At 40.0% G+C, this 24,157-nt stretch overlaps 1 protein-coding gene across 1 annotated transcript; it reads right to left on the reverse strand.

The window, feature by feature from the left end:
• Window positions 1–1,045: 1,045 nt before the first annotated feature.
• LOC308616264 (uncharacterized protein) lies at window positions 1,046–16,066 on the reverse strand. The gene is made up of 4 exons (XM_081232524.1): window positions 15,878–16,066; window positions 4,539–4,665; window positions 3,542–3,602; window positions 1,046–3,162 (listed from the first exon to the last, which is right to left on the reverse strand). The coding sequence occupies exons 1-4, from the start codon at window positions 15,914–15,916 to the stop codon at window positions 1,767–1,769; spliced, it is 1,623 nt and encodes a 540-aa protein (XP_081088650.1). The 5' UTR covers window positions 15,917–16,066; the 3' UTR covers window positions 1,046–1,766.
• Window positions 16,067–24,157: the final 8,091 nt, after the last annotated feature.

The following is a 24,157-nucleotide window of genomic DNA, read 5'->3' on the forward strand; positions in this document are numbered from 1 at the left end:
ATCTGAAATATTGTTGAAAACTAAAACCAGAGTTTGTGGGACTATAAGAGAGAATCATGGTCTACTGAACCAATTAAAGGAGAAATCTAAAAATCTACAGAGGGGAGAAATGACATTCTTACGGAAGGGAGAAGTGATTCTTCTTACATGGAAAGACAAGAAGCTAGTCCACAGGGTGACAACTATTCATGACGCCTCCATAGCATCTACAGGAAAGGAAGACAGGAGGACTGGCCATCAGATGACTAAGCCCACTTGTATATTAGCGTATAATAAATATATGAAAGGAGTTGATCGATCTGATCAGTATCTAGCAAACTTCAATATCCTCTGGAATATGGGAACATATGTATATGTATAACTGAGTCACTTTGTGATAAAGCAGAAACTAACACACCATTGTAAAGCAATTATACTCCAATAAAGATGTAAAAAAAATTTTTTTTAATCCTCTGGAAAACTTGAAAATGGTATAAGAAAGTGGGTTTCCATTTGAGTAACTGCGGTTTATTCAATGCATTTAAAATTTATTGTAGCCTTAATGTGCAGAGTAAAATGACTGACAAGCAATTTTTGTTAGCAGTAGCTAGAGAATGGGTAACTGACCATTCTGGTGAATGCAGTGGTAGTCCCGCACCTCATCCTTCTTGTGGTGTTTTTAAAAGAGTACACTGCAAAGATCCACCTTGTTGACTATCAAGTAAAATAAAAGAACATATTCTAGAGGAAATAATACCCATAGGACCAAAAAAAAAAATGCCGCCAGAAAGTCTGCTCTTCCAAGGGAAAGTACAGTGAAACACAGTATGTTTGTAATAGACGTTCTGTTCCCCTGCACAGAGGTGCTTGCTATACTGTCTATCACACTCTAAAGAAATATTAGAATGCTTTAGTAAGACATGTATGAAGTTTCAAATAAATACATTAAGTGCAAAAAAAGTTGTTGATATTTACTCAAACGTGGGTGTTTCAATATTCATTTATGTAACAAATGGCCAGCCACAGGTGTTAGTTTCTGCAAAAATCCCCTGGTCAATAATGTGTTAATGCAAACTCTTTATTATTCAAATCCTAGCCAGAAGGAATGACAAAGAGCAAAGGGCAAAACATAGAAATTCACATGAGACTATATACACTATAATATTTACAAATTTATGCCATCTTTTACTAGCAAGGAAAATGAAATAAGGCTCTTCTGGCCAAAACGAGTAGATTTTCTCATAAGAAGGATGGACTATATATGCGTAAGGAATATCCAATACCTGGCACTACAGGAGGCCAGTATGAAAATCCCAACAAATACCAAAAGGTCATTTATCAATAGCCCCACAGAAAACAATCAAAACATAAACCAACTTACATATTAGAAATACATGTCAATTCAACCATGGAACAAACAGGCTTCAAAATGAAAAGAGAAAAATGTTAATTGATTTAAGGACAAAACAATACCTGTTAATCATTATGTAGTATTGCTTACAGAGTACTTACAGAATTCTCTCACTTCAGTGTTCATTTTTGAACGTAAGTAGTAAATATCCAGTCGAGAGATCCCCTTTAAGAATGAGGCACTGATAAAGACAATATAACTCTAAGAATTATTCTTTCATGTTATTTTTTCTGGAACATTATACATGGATTAATTTGTATCAGGCTTTCTCAGATTTCTTACACATATAGGGTTTCTTTCCAGTGGGGGTTTTCACCTGTAAGAATGAAGGCCAACTGATGTTTTCCCCACATTGCTTACATTCAAGAGGTTTCTATTAAGTATGAGATCTTTCATGCCTTCGAAAGGAATTGGGTCGACTGAAGGCTTTCCCACATTCTCTACATTTGTGGGGTTTCTCACCAGTGTGTATTCTCATGTGCCCTCGAAAGGTAGTGCGATAAATGAAGGCTTTCCCACATTCTGTACATTCATAAGGTTTCTCTCCAGTGTGAGTTTTTTCATGTGTTCGAAAGGATGTGTAACAACTGAAGGCTCTGCCACATTGCTTACATTCATAGGGTTTCTCTCCTGCGTGAGTTCTTTGATGTATTCGAAATGAACTGGGAAAATTGAATGCTTTCCCACATTCCTTACACTTATAAGGTCCATCTCCAGTGTGCATTATCATGTGTGTTCGAACACTTGAGGGAGAAATGAAGGCTTTCCCACATTCTTTACATTTATAGGGTTTCTCTCCAGTGTGCTTTCTCACATGTCCTTGAAAGGTAGTGCGATAAATGAAGGTTTTCCCACATTCTGTACATTCATAGGGTTTCTCTCCAGTGTGAGTTCTTTCATGTATTCGAAAGGAACTGGGCCAACTGAAAGTTTTACCACACTGTTTACATTCATATGGTTTTTCTCCAGTGTGAGTCCTTTCATGTGATCGAAACGAACTGGGACAAATGAAGGCTTTCCCACATTCCTTACATTTATAAGGTCCATCTCCAGTGTGTGTTATCATGTGTGTACGAATGCTTGAAAGAGAAATGAAGGCTTTACCACATTCCTTACATTCATAGGGTTTCTCTCCAGTGTGAATTCTTTCATGTATTCGCAAACCTAAAGGAGAACTGAAGATTTTCTCACATTGTTTACATTCATATTGTTTCTCTGCAGTGTGAATCTTTTCATGTCTTCGAAAGGAACTGGGACAACTGAGGGCTTTACCACACTGCTTACATTCATAGGGTTTTTCTCCAGTGTGACTTCTTTCATGTGCTCGAAATGAAGTGGAACAACTAAAGGCTTTCCCACATTCTTTACATTTATAGGGTCCTTCTCCAGTGTGTGTTATCATGTGTCTTCGAAACGTTGTGAGCCATGTGAAGGCTTTCCCACATTCCTTACATTCATAGGGTTTCTCTCCAGTGTGAGTCCTTTCATGTCTGTGAACAGATTTGCGGTAACTGAAGGCTTTCCCACATTCCTTGCATTTATATGGCTTCTCCTCATATTCATGATACTCATATGGTTTGTGTCCACTGTGAGATCTGATGTGCCTATTAAGGAATGAATGATGCATGAAGACTTTCCCATACACATTACATTCACATGGTTTTACTCCAGAAAGAGTTTCCTGGTTCAGATTAAGATTTGGAATCTGGCTGACAGTTTCTCCATCTTGATTACCTTCTTTGCTTTCACAGAGTTTTTCTACCATATGACTTCTGTAAAAAATGAGAAATTATTAATGATTTCTTTAACAATTTCACATTTATTAGTAGGGTATTAGAATTACATTTTTATATTTCATAGCAAAAGTGAAGGTTTTTTGCCCTTTCTGAATTTTTTGAGGGTGATTTATACTGAAAGCTCTGTAAGAGGACTTGACATAGCTATTATGAAAACAGTAACACTAATATATTGGGTTTCTTAATATTGTTTCCAAAAACACTGGACATCTATGTCATGTTTAAGTAAATGTTTTCAGTGAGAAAAATTTAAGGATAACTTTGAAGCTGGGGTTGTTTATTCGCTTATTTTAAAAAGTTTATGACATACCAGCATTCTCATGTGGCACACTGCTATCTACTGTGTGTGACTCACCTTAGTTTTCTCCCTTGGGTTTTGTACCAATCTTCAATGTTATGATTGTCCCATTTTTTTCCTAAAATGCAGACCCAGAAAAATAATGCAAATTATTGGAAATTATAGAAAAATATTAGATTCTAGGTCCACGATGAGCTCTGACCATGCTTAATTTATTTACCAATGTACAGCAGTCCCCCCTTACCCACAGTTTTGCGTTCTGTGGTGTCAGTTACCTATGGTCAATTGCAGTCTGAAAATATTAATTTAAACTGTGCACCCTTCCAAGTAGTATGATGAAATCTTGCAACGTCCCGCTCTGTCCTGTCTAGGATGTGAATCATCCCTTTGTTCAGTGTATCCATGCTGTATATGCTACCTGCCCATCAGTCACTTAGTAGCCATCTCAGTTTTCAGATCACTGTGGTGGTATTGCAGTGCTTGTGTTCAAGTAAGTAATCCTTATTTTAATTAATGATGGCCCCAAAGCACAAGAATAGTGATATTGGTAATTAGGATATGCCACAGAAAAGTTATAAAGTGCTTCCTTTAAGTGAAAAGATGAAAGTTCTTGATTTAAGGGAAGAAAAAAATCATACACTGATGTTGCTAAGATCTATAGGAAAAATGAATCTTCTATCGTGAAATTTTGAAGAAGGAAAAAGAAATTGATCTTAGTTTTGCTGTCTCATCTCAAACTGCAAAAGTTATGGACACTTAACACTTATGCATGTTAAGTTCATGTCTATTATACGTGTTCTGTTCTTAGTTATTGTTATCAATCTCTTACTGTGCACCAAATTTCTAAATTAAACTTATTATCATAGGTATGTATGTATAGGATTCAGTACTATCTGCAGGTTCAGGCATCCACTGGTGGTCTTGGAATGTATCCCCTGCAGATAAGTGGGGACTACTGTATTCCTTTTCCATATTCCACATCTTGGAACAGTGTTGATGGGCAAGAAATACTTGTTCTCTAACTGAAGAAGTGAAGGAATGTTGTCATGCTTACCTATTGAGGCCAGGTTCCTCAAGGTTTCCTGCATCACATCTCTGTAAAGTTTCTTCTGCGGAGGATTCAGTAAAGCCCACTCCTCCTGGGTGAAGTTCACAGCCACATCCTCCAAGGTCACTGGGTCCTAAAACATCCCAAATATGTTTCCAGTAAGATGTGTGAATCTGACAGAACTGGGGATTTATACTCAATTTATAGGAAGATTACATGTGATTCTGTCACCTTCAAACATTTATTTTATGTCTTGGTCATCAGAAACTGACTCTATGTCCTTACTTACTTCTTCATGAATTCAACAGCATAATGAACACAACCAAATTATTTATTCACTTTCACTGTGATCACTTTAAATGTTATTGCTCTCTGATGTCAGGGTCTAGAGCACCTTGGAGAAATGAGAGAAATGCTACGCAAATGAATCAAATATCATTTTAAACACATCAATCTATGGTGAAAATAACTCATCTCCTTTGTTATTACACACCATTTAACTCAATACACTCCACTGATGTATGAGGTCAAATCTGCAGGAGTTTTTAAGGAATAAAACATAGTGAAGAACTGGAAGCTTTTCTTCTATTCCCATCACCAAACATGACAGTCCAGGAGGCCTGTGGAAATCCAACTTGTGACAAGGATCAGTTTGCTATACTGGCCTGAGAATTACTCCAGGTGATTAGAAATAGCCAGGTGCAACTGGCTAGATTCAAATATTCTTGTAAAGAAGTAGTACTTTTAGCTTGTGTAAAATTTATTGCAGACTCAGTTTCTCCATTCTCTCTCTGTCCCATTCATGGAGCTTGGAAGTTATTCAGAAGTTAAGGCTCAGACAACTTCACATGATATGACATGCTAAAAAGACAAAACTACTTAGACCTCAACAAAACCCTATACACAATGAGCCTCAGAGCTGCTTCTCGCCAGTTTTTAGCACACAAAGGCACACATAATGAAATGATAAAGTGCTAAAAGATTTCTTTTTGGTCAAAGCCCTTGCTAGATAACCTTGAGGAACAGGTTAAGAGCTGCATATTGCACAGGAATTCACTACACTCCACAAAGGTCTGATGGTGAATCTGCCCATGATTATATAATACATAAAGGATTCACAGCACTTTCCTCCAAAGAATGTAAAACCTCCATTCTCTAATTTCAGGTGGAAGTTTCCTGGCCAGCCACTCCAGAGGCAATCCTCCCATCATCTCTCATTTCTGAGCTCCCATATGGTGCACAGAAGCATAACAGCCCAGCCCCGAATATAGGAATATGTAAGTTGATGACACCACACACTGCCAATAGTGTACAAAAGGGTTTATTACTTCCAGAATTGAGGTCTCTGAGGAGTAAGACAGGCCTCTCAAGAAGGCATGAAATGGCTTGAGAGTGCAAGGAAAAGTACATGGACTTATTTTTTAGTTGAGGTTGTGGGTGGACTGAAGAGAGAGTTCACATACAAGGGCAGGAGCAGGCATGAATTGAATCTCTTGTCACTGCCAAAGGAAGGATAACTAAGGCTTTCCTATCATCATGGATACATGTGGGTCACAAGAGGAGGAAGGAGGGATGAGGCTTCAAAGCTGTCAGCAGTCAAACATAAAAAACTGGAGACAGAGACTTCTCTTTTCTTGTTCATTGTATAATGAACTTAGAAACTATCATTCCTAACCTCACAAGAAAAAAAACAAAGAACTGAAGACACAGAACAAACCACTGTTTCCAAAATTGGAAAGACAGAAAGAAGCTATTTTGAAACAGCTATTCTTAACAAGGCCTATCCTCAAAAGAGACTATTTCACCAGGGCCTAATACAAAGACAAAAAAGGATACAACATCTAAGAACTTTGGGACAATGACAGCAGGTGTAAAATACACACAATGAGAACACCTGATAGAAAAGCAGAAAGGAACAAAAAAACAAGTGAAGCAATCATCACTGAGATTTTCCTAACATTACTGATAGACAGCAAACTGCAGATCCAGGAAGCTAAGAAAAACACAAAACACGAAAAACAAAAAAAGAACACCAAAAACTTCACTGCCAAGCACATCATTTTCAACTGGAGAAAAATCAAAGACAAAGGGAACATTCTGAGAGAAGCCAGAGGGAAAAAACAAACCTTAGTTTTACTTAAGGATAAGAATTAAATCAGACCTCTTTTCAAAAACTATGCAAGCAAGAAATATCATATAACTGGAATCAAACTATATTTATCCTTTGGAATCTGGGTTCTTTCACTTAGCAATAAATATATATATAAGATTTATCCATGTTGTTGCATATATTAATAGTTCATTACTTTTTATTGCTGAGTAGGATTGCATTGTACAGATGTACTATAATTTATTCATTCACCAGATAACATTTGAGTTATTTCCAGGTTTTGGTGATTATGAATAAAGCTGCTGTAAACATTCACATACCAAAAACAAAACAACAAAGAAAACCCCCCAACTATGCAAGCAAGAGAATGGAATGAAATATTTAAAGTGCACAATGTAAAAAAACACCATCCTACAACTCTGTGTCGAGCAAAATTATTCTTCAAAAGTGAGGGAGAATATTTTGTAATAACCTATATGGGAAAAGAATCTGGAAAATAATTATATATATATAAATTAAATAACTGAATATATATAATAACTGAATAACTTTGCCATATACCTGAAATGAACACACACTATAAATAAACTATACTTCAATTAAAAAATATAAAAAAGCCGATAAGCCTTTGTAATTAAAAAAAAATCTCTAGGACTGCTGCATCTCAGGAAAAAAAGTGACGGAGAAATACTTTCTGAGAAAAATTGAGGGACTCTGATATCAATACACCTGGTTTTACAAGAAACAGTAAAAGAAATTCATTAGAAGGTACAGGCATACCTTGGAGACAATGAGGGTTCAGTTCCAGACTACCACAATAAAGCAAAACACATGAATTTTTTCATTTGCCAGTGCATGTAAAGTTATGTTTATACTATTCTGTACTCTGTTAAGTGTGCACTAGCATTATGCATAAATATACAATGTACATACCTTGATTTAAAAATACTTTATTGCTAAAAAATGCTAACCATCATCAGAGCCTTCAGCAAGTGGTGTCAGTAACATCAAAGATTACTGATCACACACCACCATAACAAATGTAACAATTTGAAATACTGTGAGAATTACCAAATTGTGACAGGCACACAAAGTGAGCCAATGCTATTGAAAAAAAGGTGCTGATAGATTTGCTTCACACAGGGTTACAACCAACCTTCAACTTGCAAAAAATGCATTATCTGTAAAGTGCAATGAAGTGAATTGAAATAAAATAAGCTATGTCTGAAAATGATATAAACAGGTGAAACATTAGAAAAGAGGACCCTTTAAGAACTGTTCTCAGTTCACTATAGCCTTGTTGGTCTCATGGACACAAGCCCCACTGGTTTTCAAAGCTAGATGTTTTGGGACTTCCCTGGTGGTCCAGTGGTTATAAGATTCTGCCCTTCCACTGCAGGGGGCGTGGGTTCCATCCCTGATCAGGGAACTAAGATCCCACATGCTGTGTGGTTGTGCCCCCCACCCCTGAAAGGCTAGATGTTTGGGGGGCTTGTCTTCATGTGTGACTCTTAAAAGCTGGGGTGCCAAGTGTGGGGTCTAAACCCTTTGCTCCTCAAGGAGAAGCTTGGAGTTTTGAGTGCCTTCCTGAAGGTGGGGTGCCATGCGGGGGCAGGGGGGGTTGGTTATGGTAAGATTGTGCCTCAGCTTCTACCCACTTTGATGTGGGTGTTCTCACTTGCCCTATGCATAGGGAATCGCCTGTTATGGGCAACGAGAGATGAGCTGCTGCACGTTCCTGTACGCATGACAATGTCTGCTGCTGCCCTGCTGGATCACACCCCGGGCTCTCTGGGCTGTCTCTGCATAGCTAGACTGAGTCCTCTCCCAGGGCCTGTCTGCCCGGGATTCCTGGGGTGCTGCCCTGTGTGCGCAAGGACAATGGTTGCTTCCAGCCGCCCCACCAAGATCACACTCAAGACCCTTGGTCTTTGTGTCCAGACCGAGTCTTTTCCCAGGGCCCAGTTGGCCCAGATCTCCCACCAGGCTGTGGCGTGGAGTGTACAGGGCCAGGGTGTTTGCCCAATTCAGACTGGGGAGTGGCGAGGCAGCAGCTGCCAGTGCCAGGCTCTCTCTGCCCTGATGGCTGACAAGCCAGCATGTGCACACTCCTTGCGAGTAGTGTCTTGGCCTCTCCAGCCCTTCTGACTGTCCTAGTGGTTCTCCGAGCAGCCAAGGGGGCTATAGTCTCCTCTCCACAGGACGCCAGGACTGGGACACACAGATTGTGGCTCCACCTGCTTGCTCCCCAAGGTGAGGGGCTGCCCATGTGGACCTTCTCTTCCTTTCAGATCCCTCCCAAGGGCACAGATCCCAACCTGATGTCTTTTTTTCTGTCCTACCCAGTTATGTGGAGATCTTTCTTGCGGCTTTGGTTGTACAGAAGTTCTTGTGGGGACCTACCTGGTGGTCCAGTGGTTAAGACTGTGCTTCCACTGTAGGGGGCGTGGGTTCGATTTCTGGTTGGGGAACTAAGATCCTGCAAGCTGTGTGGCGTGGGCCAAAAAAAAAAAAAAAACCAAAATGTTCTTCTGCCAGGTTCCAGTTAATTTTCTGTGAGAACTGTAGAAGTATTTTTGATGTGTTTGTAGGGGTAGGTGAGTTCCACATCCTCCTACCCTGTCATCTTGATTCCCCTTTCTCCTTTCAAATTATTAAATTATTATACTATTTGTTATGATGATCTGTGATCAATGATCTTTGATGTTACTACAATGACTCACTGAAAGCTCAGATGATGATTGGTATTTTTTAGCTCTAAAATATTTTAAAAGTAAGGTATGTACACTTTTTATACATAATACTATTATACACTTAATAGGCCTTGATATAGGGTAAACACAGATTTATGTACACTAGGAAACCAAAATTCATGTGATAATTGCTTCATTGTGATAACTGCTTTATTGCAGTGGATTGAACCTGCATATCTCTGAGGTATGCCTGTGGTAGATACACAAACGATAAAGATAAGGAATCTAAGCATACCAAAAAAGACAGGAATCTAAGCAAGCGAAGAAGACAGGAAAATAGGAATTACAAAACAGCCAGAAGACAGTGAACAAAATAGCAATAAGGACATACCTATCAATAATTACTTTAAATGTAAAAGAAATAATAAATTCTCCCATCAAAACACAGAGTGGCTGAATGGATTAAAAAAAAAAAGACTCACCTATATACTGCCTACAAAAACCTCACCTGAGATAAAAGTGCACACAAAGACTGAAAGAATGGAAAAAAAATATTCCATGTAAATGGAAACCAGAAGAAAGCTGGGGTAGCTATACTTGTAACAGTCAAAATAGACTTAAGACAAAGACTGTTATAAGGGACAAAAAGGTCATTATATAATGATAAAGGAGTAAATCCCAAAAGAGGATATAACATTTGTAAACATTTATGCACTCAAAATAGAAACATGTGAATATATAAAACAAAATTTAACAGATCTAAAGGGAGAAGTAGAAAGCCATACAATAACAGAAAGGGACTTTAATACCCCAATTTCATCAGTGGATACATCATTCAGACGGAAAATCAATAAAGAAACACTGGCCTTCAGTGACATATTAAGCCAGTCATTCTGTCCAAAAGCAACAAAATACACAATCTTCTCAAGGGTACATCGAACATTCTCCAGGAGAGAGCATATGTTAGGCCATAAAACAAGTCTTAATAAATTTAAGATTAAAGTCATACTAAGCATCTTTCCCGACCACAATGCCATACAACTAGAAATCGATTATGAGAAGAAAACTGGAAAATTCACATGTGGAGATTAAACATGATACTGAACAACCAATAGGTTAAAGAAATCAAAAGAGAAGTTTTAAAAAGTACCTTGAGACAAATGAAATGGAAATATAGTAGAACCCCATTATCTGTGAGGGATACATTCCAAGACACTGAATGGATGCCTGAAACCATGAATAGTACTTAACCCCACAAATATAATGTTTTTTTCATATATATACACATGCACACACAGTGTGGATACAACGAACAAAGGGATGATTCATATCCCAGGCAAGATGGAGCAGGATGGCACAAAGTTTTATCACGCTCCTCAGGACAATGCACAATTCAGAACTTTATTTAAAAATTTTTTTAAGTATTTTAAAAGTGTTTATTTCTGTAATTTTCCATTTAATATTTTCAGAGCACAGTTGACTGCAGGTAACTGAAACTGTAAAAAGCAAAACTGCAGATAAAGGGGGACTACTGTGTAACATACTGAAACTTACAGGATGCAGCAAAAGCATTTCAAAGAGGGAAGTTCATAGTGACTGATAAATCAAGAAGCAAAAAAGATCTCAAAAAACCTAACTTTACACCTCAAGGAACTAGAAAAAACAAATGCCAAAGTTAATAAAGTGAAGGAAATAACAAAGATCACAGTGGAAATAAATGAAAAAGACTAAGAGGAGAGTAAAAAAAAAATCAATGAAACTAAGAGCTTTTAAAATATAAGACAGATATCCAGTAGAGATGGTGGAGGAATAAGACGTGGAGATCACCTTCCTCCACACAAATACACCAAAAATACATTTACATGTGGAACAACTCCTACAGAACACCTACTAAATGCTGGCAGAAGACCTCAGACTTCCCAGAGGGCAAGAAACTCCCCACATACCTGGCCAGGTGGCTGACAGGGTCTTGGTGCTCCGGCCTGGTGCCAGGCCTGAGCCTCTGAGGTGGGAGAGCCGAGTTCAGTACACTGGACCACCAGAGACCTCCCGACCCCATGTAATATCAATCAGCGAGAGCTCTTCCAGAGATCTCTGTCTCAACCCTAAGACCCAGCTCCACTCAACGGCCAGCAAGCTCCAGTGCTGGACACCCCATGCCAAACAACTCGCAAGATTTGCACACACATCAATAAAGAAGATATACAAGATATACAGATGTTAAATAAGTATATGAAAAGCAGCTCAACATCAAATGTCATTAGGAAATTGCAAATAAAACAAACAGATACCACTAAACGCTTATTACAACGGGTAAAATACAAAGCACTCAGAATACCAAATACTGATGAAGATGTAAAGCTACAGGAATTCTTACTCATTGCTGATGCAAATGGAAAATGGTATGCCTACTTTGGAAGACAGGCGGTTTTTTCACAAAACTAAACATACCCTTATCATAGGATCTAGCTCCTAGATTATACTCCTTGTATATTTATATTTACCCAAATAAGTTGAAAACTTGTCTTCACACAGAAATATGCAAATCAGTGTTTATAGGTGTTTTATGCATGATTGCCAAGACTTAAGAGTTAAGCAAGATATCCTTCAATAGTAGAATGAATAAACAACCAGTGGTATATCCATATGATGAAATATTGTTCAGTGATAAAAAGAAATGAGCTATCAAGCTATCAACAGACAAGGAGGAAGCTGCTGTGTACTGGTTTGTTATAATTTCAAATTTACGCATTTATGGCTTAAGTGAAGTTGTTTTGATCTACTTGTTTATGGCTCAAGTAAAGATGTTTTGGTCCAAGAGTGAATTTGTTTACTTTGCGAGGCCATGTCAGGAGGACGCCATCAAAATTGTTCTTATCATTATGAACATGTGGAGGAGTGACAATCATGTGATGGACATTTAAATGTTAAATACCAGGAATTTGTGAGGACTTAATTTGAGTGTTCAGTCTGGGCAAGGCTACTCTTTGCTAATCTAAAAAGCTCTCAGAGGATCACGAGACACTTGTTCCTGCTGTGGCCAGGTTACTCTTGGATAGCAGTGGAGATAAACCAAGCAGCAGTCTCAGGAAGAGAAGGGACATATTTGTTTTTGCCTTGGTGAGCCTACTCCTCATAGGCAGTGGTGCAAGCCATGAAATGGTCCCTGGACCAAGCAGTCTACCTTGCCTGACAACACTAGTGCCTTTGCCCAGCAGGGAGGGATCTAAGCGGGCATCTGATACCCAGCTTTTAGTTGGAAGGACTGACGCTATCAAGAACCAATTCACATAAAGGTGCAACTCAACTAAATTTGGTCTTTATTTCTTTCATCTTCCCTTTGGCTGGAACAACAGTGTAATTAAACTATCATTGGTTTGGGGTATGTTATTTCTTTACTGGCTTATTAAGAGACATTATCCTATTTGCTATTGGCTTGTGAAATATTATAAATTATAATTCCCTCAGTTGAACCTGTGTTAAATAAATTACTGGCAAAGACAGTCTCAGTCTCTGAGCATAATTTGCCTGAACAAAACAGGAAACTTAGAAGCATATCACTAAGTGAAAGAAAACACTCTGACAAGGCTACATACTGTATGATTCCTACTGTATAGGACATTCTGGAAGAGATAAAACTATGAGCCAGTAAAAAGATCTTTGCTTGGGAAGGATTTGGGGGTTTGAGGGAGGGACGAATGGACAGGTGAAGCACAGGGTATCCTTAGCAAAGTTAAACTATTCTATATGATATAGAAATGATGGACACATGTCATTATACATTTGCCAAAATCCCTACATTGTATAACACAAAGAGTCAAGGCTAATATAAACAGTGGACTTTATAGCATCAATATTGATCCATCAATTGTAACAAATATACCATAATAATATGAGATGTAAAAAAATAGTACAAACTGTGTGGATGCAGAGGGGTCAAGTGGAAACACTCTGTACTTTCTGATCAATTTTTCTGTAAGCCTAAAATATTCTAAAAAACTGGAAATCTCACTGTTTCATACCTTACAATTTTTAAAATCCTTTATAAGCATTATTTAAAATTAAGAGAAATTTATATACACCATACTTTCCTACCTAGTAGTCTGTTTTTTAATTAACTTTTGCTACTTTAAATTAATTTTTAAATTAATTTTAATTTTTCTACATAGAAAATCATTCTAAATTTAATTATTTAAACACTATTGGGTATAAAACTGCAAACTGTAGAAAGTGAAAAACTTCAAATGTCTTTCTAACCAAAAGGACAAATGACATCATAGTTTGTCCCTCCACTATATTTCACACTCAGGATATGGTCAGGAATGAGTAGCATATTATAATGCATTAGGGGGTTTGCATTTAATCCATGAAGAAACCTACTAGGATTTTCAAAGACTTTCCTAAGTTTGAGTAGTTTTTCTCATACCAATTAAAACAGAAATTCAATAGTTTTTTTCACTCATCAATACAAGTAGAAATTCACTTGCCTTAAGAATTGTACAGACTTTTAAATACCAAAGTTCTCTAGGGACAAGCACATACAAAAACTGATCTAAAAATGAAAAATGTGCCTGAGAACCTAAACATACCCATCTCACAGCTTAAGATTCTGTTGTCTAAAAGGAGCAGAAATTCTGTTTGGTTCCAGGATTTTCTTGCCTTAAACACATATTTTTCAATCAACTTATATTTTTCAAAGCCTAAGAAATCAAAAATCGTATACACTCACCAAGGAAATAAAATTGCAAACTGCTAAGGGAAACTAGAGCTAAAGGACTGAAATATCCAATAGATAAAGGCATCTAAAGAAAAGAAACACAAATATTCAAATCAGCTCAGGTAAGAAGCCTGCTTGCCCACAGTTAAGAACGAAAACCCACATTCAGAAAGTTAAACACATTCCCAAGCTTGGGGTCTAGATACCCAGGTTGAGATACAACCCCTAAGGTGGGTCAATCCCTGGTGAAGGAGGGTAGGGACACCTGAGCAGTCACTGGAGAGAACTCTCCTCACATTCTCACAAGTGAGGAAACTCTCAGGCAGATTCAGTTTAAGATCCGACTCAAACTCCCAAATTCATAAACTTTTTGTCCAGGAGACAGAACCTCTGACCACAGACTTTTTTAATACACAAAATACACTCCGAGTGCACCTATATCATGGATGCAGAACTCAAACATAAAACATCTAGGCCAAAGAAAACCCCCTCACTGCCGGCTCCAGATGGGAACTTTAGTTTGGAGTCACTGGCCTCAGGCCTCTGCTCCAGTCACAATACTTTGGATCACCATTGATCATTTAAATGACATAAACCCAGTGTTTCAATAATCCAGAAAAATCACTCAACCCAGTGTTTATGTGTAAAGGAAGAGAGAAGACTGTAAGGCAATTTTATTTGTTCAACAGGAAAATCCCAAAACATCTATTCCTGTCGTAAAATGAAGATGTCAATGAATTAATTCCAAAAAAAAAAAAAACTGATTTGTAAACAATCGTATTGGAACACTTCTATATTTTGCAAGTCTAAGTCCTGATATGCCATTGGAAATCACCCAAAAGACCTCAGAATATTACTACATCCACTCAGGGTGGGGGGGGGGAAGGAAAACAAAAATTTTAATACACAGAATGTAATAATGAAATATTTTTCTGAAATTCACCTTTCTTGCCTCTTTGGAAAAACTTTATACTGTCTCCCCAGGTCTACTGAATAAATAAAATTTACACTTATTGAAAAACTGAGTTTCAAATAAGTGAATAAATCTTTTCAAAGAGAGAAACTCAGGAACGGAGGCAGTGCTGAAAAAAGATCACCCAGGAAAGTTTCTCAAGAGGACCCTCCACCCAAAGGTCTTCCCATAGGATGTCCGTGACCAAGAAAGATTTTGAGAGGAAAGGCACAAGCATTCCATATAACATATTCCAGGTGGTGGTTCTCTGCTTTCCTCTCAAGTAAAACAGCTATAACAATAAATCTTTAAAAAGAGCCATCCATGGCTCTGTTGATAAATGATTAAACAATTAAAATACTGCATCCGTTTGAAACGCACCACGGAGAAAAACAGTTAATAGTGATACTATGAACTGCAGAGGGGAAGATGGCATTTGGGAACGTGGGGAAACATCTGTAAGTTTAGGGATTTATTGCCAGCCCTTGGAAGAGGTAGGCTGGGGGGACAGGGTCGTGGATTTGAGATCCTGTTCCTCAAACATTTTAAAAAGTGAGAGTAAAATGATTCCCCTGGAGAGAACGGGGGAACCGGACACCCCCAGACCACAGCTGCTCCCACACGTGTACCCCAGAGACCGAGTCACGATTGCCCCGAGTCCCTCCCTATGGCCACCGCGCCGTGTGGGGGAGACTCGGGTTCGCAGGGACAGGACAGGACACCCGGGGGTCCCGGCTGTCGACCCAGCCCCTAGGCTGTGTGGCGCGCCACCGGCTGACTCGGGTCCACAGACTCTGGAGTTGGCCGCACGGGAGGCCCGGTTCCATCAGTCCCACCGCCCCCCTCTCCCAACACCTGACCCCGCACACTTACCATTTTTCGGTTTCTGGAGTTTCCAGTTGTCCACCCCATGACCGCCGCGGCAAGTGCCGGTCACAGCGACACAGAATGCGGCATAACCACCTGGAGCCTTTAAGAGCAGCAGGAGCTGATGCGGCCACTGCCAGAACAAGCGGCACTGAGCACGCAGTCCATGCCTCCGGCGTCATCGTAGCAGCGCCACCACGTAAAATAATCGGCGACTCCCCTGATTGAACAGTTCACAGGGCCCCGCCCCCCCATGCCTGAGTGACAGGAGGTCGGAGGTCGCATCTTTGAGCCGACCTTGTCCTGGCAGTGGGTGGGAAATGTTCTCTCCAAGGACACATCGTCAAACCATAAGGCCACTAAGGCCTGGCACAGAACTGTGACCCTTCACAAACATGGACAATTTTGTATCCTCACTATTCGGTAATAATGAGGCTGTTCCGGGAATTCCCTGGCCGTCCAGTGGTTAGGGCTCTGTGCTTCCACTGCAGGGAGCACGGGTTGGATCCCTGGTCTGGCAACCAAGGTCCTGCAAGCCCCGCAGAGCAGCTCCTACCCCCCACCCCCCAAAAAAAGACTCTGTTCCACTTTCATCTTTCACCATTTCCTTTAGGAGAATTCTGTCCCCCCTCCCCACCCCCACTCATTTGGTACTTTAAAAAGTCCCCTGGCCTCAGGGGCACTTGGCTCGGGTGGGAGGATGAACCCCACAGTCCTAGACCAGCCTTGAAGCCTCAGACGCTAGCATGTGTGAAACACAGGCAGAGAAACCACCGGAAAACCTTTTCAATGGAATTCCATTAATACTCGTTTGTCGAAAGGTCAAAGGAGGTAAAACTGAAAGAACACTGCTGAGTGAAAAATATTTAGATGGTAAGGGTCTGTAGATAAACAAATCAGGACAGTGGTCATGAATGGGGCAGGATGGAGATAAGTCAGGGATGGGAACATCAGGACACCTCACCACTGCCCACAGGCCATTTAAGAATCTTCATGATGATTCCAAGGATGTGTACATTATTACTAAATCTTACCACAAAACATTTTGTACATTTTTTCCCTGAATATATTTTATGATAAAAATTTTAAGAAGAAATTCAGTTTGGAAAATAACATAATTTGTATATGTTTTTTTGCCCTGTAAGGTGGCAATCTGAGTTTTCATTCATGGTTTTGGCAGCAAAAATTAGTAATATCGACTGAAAAAATGCACAATATAAAAGTTGAGAATTATGTTTTATTTGGTGGACTTCCTGAGGACTCAAGCCTGGGAGGCCGTCTCTCAGGTAGCTCTGAGGGGCTCCAAAGAGGTAAGGGAGAAGCCAGGATATATAGGAGTTTTGCGATAAAAACCAGGTAGTGGAACATCAAAAGATTATTGTTAATTAAAGAAAACCAGATATCGCAAGTTAATGAATTAGCACTTTTCTACATGTGGGAAGATGCGAGACTCTGGACTCACTGAAAACATTCCTTTGCTATGCACTTTAACTATCTAGGGCCAGTATCCTTTTTTCCACCCTGAATCCCCTCAGGGTGCACAGTTGGGGATGGCTTGATGGCTGATGACTTGATGGCTGCAACATCCTTTGTTTATTGATAATGGCAGGCAGCATTTTTCATCCACAGTAACAAGCCATGTATCTATTAGGTTGGTCAAAATGTTCATTTGGGTTTTTCCACCTTATGGAAAAACTCAAACGAACATTTTGGCCAACCCTATATTTAGAAAAAATGGATTACATAAATTCTTCATCATTTCTACCTTTTAAAAATAAAGGGTGGCATGCATTGATATGTAAAAATATGGAGTATTTATCAATAGAACAATTAAGCAAAGTGTATTGATAAAGATACTGAGAAATAAAATATTGCCTGCCATATCAGTAAGCAAAGGATGTCACAGTCATCAGCGATTGCAGCGCTGCAAGGTGAGCCGGTGAGCCCGGAGGAAACTCAGGATGTGAAAACACAGGATACTGGCCCCAATAGCTGAGGTGCATATACAGGAATGATTTCAGTGAGCCCAGACTCTTGCATCTTCCCATACATAGAAAAGCGCTGAATTCCTTAACTTGAGATACAGTAAGTCCCTGCAAACGACCCTTCACGTTGAGAACTTTCTAAGATGCAAATGAGCGTTCCATCAACATTAGGCGTGAGTGAAACTGCAGCTTGCCCTCCGTCTCCTCTTGCTGAGGATCCTTCAGCTCTACCGTCTCCCACCTCCTCCCTCTCCTCCAGTCAGTCACTCTTCTTGCATGTTCACTGGATGCCAGCCCTGTATGCCAGCTGTTGTACTGTACTACTGTACTTTTCAAGGGACTGTACTGTAAGATTAAAAATGTTTTATTTATTCTTTTTTTATGTATTATTTGTGTGAAAAGTATTATAAACCTATTACAGTACAGTACTATATAGCCGATTGTGTTACTTGGATACCTAGACTAACTTTGTTGGAATTACAAACAAATCGGACTGATGAACATGCTCTCAGAACCAGAACTCATTCTTATGTAGGGGACTTATTGTATCTAGTTTTATTAACAGTAATCTTTTGTTCCTACTACCTGCCCTTTGTTGCAAAACTCCTATATATCCTAGCTCCCCCCTCGCCTCCTCAGAGCAGGTTTCTCAGGGTTACTTGAAATGCTGCCTCTGCACTTGAAGTCCTCAGTATGTCCACTGAAGAAAACACAAGTCTCAACTTTCAGGTTGTGAACATTTTTTTCAGTTGACAATACCTTACCCCTTCTATAACTGTTACGGTAACCTACTGTGTTAGGGGGGTCCCTACCCTAGGTTTCACTGACAATACATTACTGCCAAGAACGTATGAAAGAGTTTATTGCCTCCATAATGGAAGTGTCTGGGGAGGGCAGGGAAGGCCTCTTAAGCAGGTGGGAAGTGCCTTGACAGAACAAGGAAAGGAGCCTGGCCTGAGTTTTTTTCGTTTGCCTTTTTTTTTTTTTTTTTGCAGTATGCGGGCCTCTCACTGTTGTGGCCTCTCCCGATGCGGAGCACAGGCTCCGGACACGCAGGCTTAGCGGCCATGGCTCACGGCCCAGCTGCTCTGCGGCATGTGGGATCCTCCCAGACCCGGGGCACGAACCCGTGTCCCCTGCATTGGCAGGCAGACTCTCAACCACTGCGCCACCAGGGAAGCCCTCGTTTGCTTTTTTAAAAAATTTTTTATTGGAGTATAGTTGATTTACAATGTTGTGTTAGTTTCTGCAGTACAGCAGAGTGAATCAATTATACGTAAACATATATCCATTCTTTTTAAGATTCTTTTCCCATATAGGTCATTACAGAGGACTGAGTAGGGCTCCCTGTGCTATACAGAAGGTCTCTATTAGTTATCTATTTTATTTATTTTAATTAAAAAAAATTTTTTGGCCACACCATGCAGCACATGGGATCTTAGTTCCCAGACCAGGGATTGAACCTGTGCCTCCTGCATTGGAAGTGGAGAGTCTTAACCACTGGACACCAGGGAAGTCGCTCTATTTTATATATGTTAGTGTGTATATGTCAATCCCAATCTCCCAATTTAACCTTCCCCACCCCCCTTTCCCCCCAGTAACCATGTTTGTTTTTCACATCTGTGACTCTATTTCTGTTTTGTAAATAAGTTCATTTGTGCCATTTTTTTAGATTCCACATATAAGCGATATAATATGATATTTGTCTTTCTCTATGTGACTTACTTCACTCAGTATGAGAATCTCTAGGTCCATCCATGTTGCTGCAAATTTTGGCCTGAGGTTTTTTGTTTGTTTGTTTGTTTTAATTGAGATTAGGATGTGGGCTAGTGTGAGATTTTGCACACAAAGGCAGGGGCTACCAAGGATTTAATCTCTTACCAGCACCAACGAAGTAAGCACCCAGGGCTTCTTGTCATCTTGTACAGATGTGGGGCACCAGGAGAAGGAAGGATGAGGCTTTAAAAGTTGTCAGCAGTCAAACATTAAAAAATGGAGTCAGACTTCTAGATTCTCATTTGGCATTTAAGAGCTTAGAAGGTCACATTCCTATAATCCTCACCAGAAAAAAGCAAACAAACTTAAAATTAACGACTCGGATCTATCAAACCATTAATCACAGGGCCGACTGTTGTCTCCAAAATTGGAGAGACAGTAAAATAGCGATTTTGAAATATGCCCACGATATTCTGCTCTTAACAATGCCTGTCCTCAAAAGATTCTGTTTTACCAGTGCCTAACTGACATGGCGGGAGGGTGAAGTAGGAGATAGATGGGCCCCTGGGCCAGACAGCTGGTGTTTGTCAAGTGGAGCAAAACTGAAGTTTTGTCCTCAGCCAGACAAGAATGATGCCCGTTTCCCTTCCTCCACTGAGATGGAGGGAATGAACTAGCAGTGGGGAGTTTGTTGCAGCAAAGATAGAAATGAAGTTTTTCCTCTCTTGAGAACAAGGAAAGTAAAGGGAACAGTGATCAGGCTAGAGAAGAAACCAACAGGTCTGAAAGAGTTAATCACTTCTAGCTATATTTTAACTGTTACTAACCTGTAGTGTCTGTAACTAGATTAGTCCTTCACAAAGCTAACCTATCACTACCTGACACTATGTGAATTACGTCCTGCACCTATCACCCCCTAACTCTTGTGTGATGTAAATTACATCCCGCACCTGGTGTTTAAGCTCCCTGCACTCCCTTGTAACAAGTCACCCCTTGTCGCTTTTTGCATTTCAGAAAGAAGGTCACAGGCCAGTAAACCAGAGACAAACAGGCCCAGTTACTGGGCCGGGCCGCGCCGCCTGACTCCAGCTGTGACTGTTTTGAAATAATGCAAGAAGAAGAAAAATGCAAGACCTTCATGACTTCGATCCTTATCATACGCCCTCGACTTGGAGCCCCACCTATAAGATCTCCTCTGCTTCTCAGGAAGTGAGGGCACAGTTCTTGAGGCGCTAGCCTGCTGTGTTTTCCCCTTTGCCTGGCAAAGAATTAAAAGCTATCTTTCTTTTCCTCCAAAAACTGTCTCCATATTCCTGTCCAGCATCAGTGCACAGAGAGCCAAGGTCTTTTGGGCAACAGGGGAAATTGCTAACTTGAGTCCCCTCTAGCCTTTCTGCCTGACCTAAGTTGAGGGAGAGAGAGACCTCAGAAAGACTTGTGAGGTTGAGAGTTTTGTTTTGTTTAAACCCCAACAGCAAACAGGTGGTGTGTTTTCTGAAACCACTTCACCAGCTCTCCAATTCCAACTGGGTGGCTTACAACTCAATTCTACCACTAACCAAAGTTAACATCAGATTCCACAGGTGAAGGGCCCAGTCCTGTTGTTGGGGGAACCTCTGACCGTAACTGCCCACCCTGGCCAGACACAATAGTAACCACTTGCAATGAGTTACCTTACAACAGGAGGTGCTGGTAAGGAATGCAGAACTAACAAGCTACCACCAACCGTAAGAATTCGGGAAAGGTCAAAAGGAGAGAAGAGATGCCAGTCCGTATATCTTACCAACCTCCCAGAATCCTTCTCACTGGAATCCATCTTGGCTGAGGGATGGGCGTGCCACCAGGAAGGACCCTGAGTCAGAATCATCGGCCAGAGACAACCCAGAAACAAATCCCATTACTATAAAACGTGAGACTTTGAGCCATGTGGAAGAGCAGTTCTTCCGGGTTCCTTACCCTGCTGCTCTCCAGCTGGGCGCCCCTTCCCAGTGAAATCTCTCGCTTTGTCAGCATGTGTGTCTCCTTGGACAATTCATTTCTGACTGTTAGACAAGAGCCCATTCTCAGGCCCAGGAAGGGCTCCCCCTTCCTGCAACACCACAAGACTGCCCCCATGTCAGATGCCAGCTGCAAATGCAAGGCCCAGGCCACACACATTTCTGGATGGCTGACTACAAGTTCAGAAGTTCCCTATAAACACTCATGTTTGTTAATTTGATAGAACGACTATTAGAACTAAGAAAAATGCTTTACTCATTATTATCAGTTTATTTTAAAAGATACAAGTCAGGAACAGCCAAATGGAAAGGGTGCACAGGGCAAAGTAGGGGAACAGGGGTAGGAAGGTTCCATGCCCTCTCCTGGCATGACAGCCTCCCAGGACAGTGATGTGTTCACCAACTCAGATATCTCTGAATCCTGAGGTTTAGGGGTTTTGATGGAGTTTTCAACATTGGGGGCTTGAGCATGGGCTGGGCTGAAAGCTCTAAGCCTCTAATCATAGCTTGTTCTTCCTGGTAACCATCTCCCATCATGAAATCATCTATGGGTCTGGAAACAGTTGCCTCATTAGAACATAAGATGCTACTATCACCCTTATCACATGGGAAATTTCAAGGGCTTTAGGAGGTCTTTGCTAAGAACCATGGACAAAGACCAAATATCTTTCTTATACCACAGAAGGGTCACAGTCCATGGTCCCATACTGAGACCCAATCATGGGACTAAAAAACATTTCCTTTCCACCCTCAACGTACCACCACATCAAGAAGACACCTAATAACTGTATAAAACACTGACAGAACTGTATGTTTCAGGACTTATTTACAAGTCTCTATAGTACGCCTAAAGTGACATGGGAGACAAAAGCAAGGACACCTGATCATATTTTAGCCTCTGACAGCCACAGCAAATAATAAACAAGTCCAAACCTTAGTCAGATAAACCTAAAATCTCATACTACAGGCCTAAAAACCTCAGTTCCTTTTCACAGTACATCAGGTCTGGTATTCAACAAAAAATTAAAAGGCACAATAAAAGACTTAAAAAACACATCTCCTAAAAAAATAACAAAAAAAAGGGGGGGGGGGAAAAAGAGAAAAAAAAAACCCAACACATCTCTGGGATTAGGACGAGCAAAAGAACCTGATTCAGATGTAGCAGATATGCTGGAATTATCAGACCAGTAATTTTTTTTTTTTTTTTTTTTTTTTTTTTTTTTTTGCAGTATGCGGGCCTCTCACTGTTGTGGCCTCTCCCGTTGTGGAGCACAGGCTCCGGACATGCAGCCTCAGCAGCCATGGCTCACGGGCCCAGCTGCTCTGTGGCATGTGGGATCTTCCCGGATCGGGGCACGAACCCGTGTCCCCTGCATCGGCAGACGGACTCTCAACCACTGCGCCACCAGGGAAGCCCCAGACCAGTAATTTAAAGCAACCATGATTCATATGCTCAGTGCTCTAATGGAAATAATGGATGACCTGCAAGGACAGATAGGTAACATGTGCAGAGCTGGAAACTCTAAAAAAGAACCAAAGGGAAATCAAAGAAATTTGAAAAAACCCAAAAGAACAGAACAAAAATAAAGAATTCCTTTTTGGGGGGACCTTATCATTACAGTGAAAATGTGTGAGAAAAAAGAATCAGCAACCTTGAGGAGCTGTCACTAGAACCTTCCGAACTGAATTGCAAAGATAAGAAAAGGGTAAAAAGACAGAACAGAAATCCAAGAGCTTTGGGACAATTAAAAAAGGTGTAACATATACAACATGGGAATACATGAAGGAGAAGAAATAAGCAGGATATGTAAAATAATAATGATTGAGATTTTCCCCAAAATTAATAATGGATACCAAAATACAGATCTAGGCAGCTCAGAGGTCACCAAACAGGATAAAAACCCTAAAAATGCACACTTAGAAATATATACTCAAACTCAAGAAAAATCAAAAACAAAAGAAATCTTGAAAGAAGTCAGGGAAAAAAACCCTTAGCTACAGAGAAACAAGGATAAGAAGTAAATCGGACTTTTCTTTTCAGAAACCATGCAAGCAGGAAGAGAGTTTTGTGAAACAGTGTTGAAAGAGAAACCACCCAACTAGAATTTTGTGTCAAGCAAAATTATCTTTCAAGTGAGGGAGAAATAAAGACTTGCAAAAAAAATTGAGGGAATTTGTCACCAATACCCCTGCTTTGCAAGAAATGTTAAAAGAAATTCATCAGGAAGAAGGTAAATGATAAATGTTAAGTGTTAGAGAAGGAACAAATGAAGGTAATAATTAAATCATTAGTTTTTGTTATTCTTAATTAATCTGACATAACATTTTGTTGAAAATAATAGCAGCAGCAACATATTCAGTAATTATAGCTTTTGGATGAGTGAAATGAGTGACAGAAATGTTACAAGGGGCAAGGGAGAGAATGTGCACATCCAGTGAAATGCTATGGTATTACTTCAGAGAGGAGTTGGGTTAGTTGTAAATGTATACTACAAACTCAGGGCAATGACTAAAAATGTAAAAAAAAAAAAGTTATAATGATATGCTAAGAGAAGAGAAAAAATGGAATCAAGTAAAATGTCCCCTAA

This window comes from Mesoplodon bidens, assembly GCF_964165515.1.
Source record: "Mesoplodon bidens genome assembly, chromosome: 4".
Classification (NCBI taxonomy): domain Eukaryota; kingdom Metazoa; phylum Chordata; class Mammalia; order Artiodactyla; family Ziphiidae; genus Mesoplodon; species Mesoplodon bidens.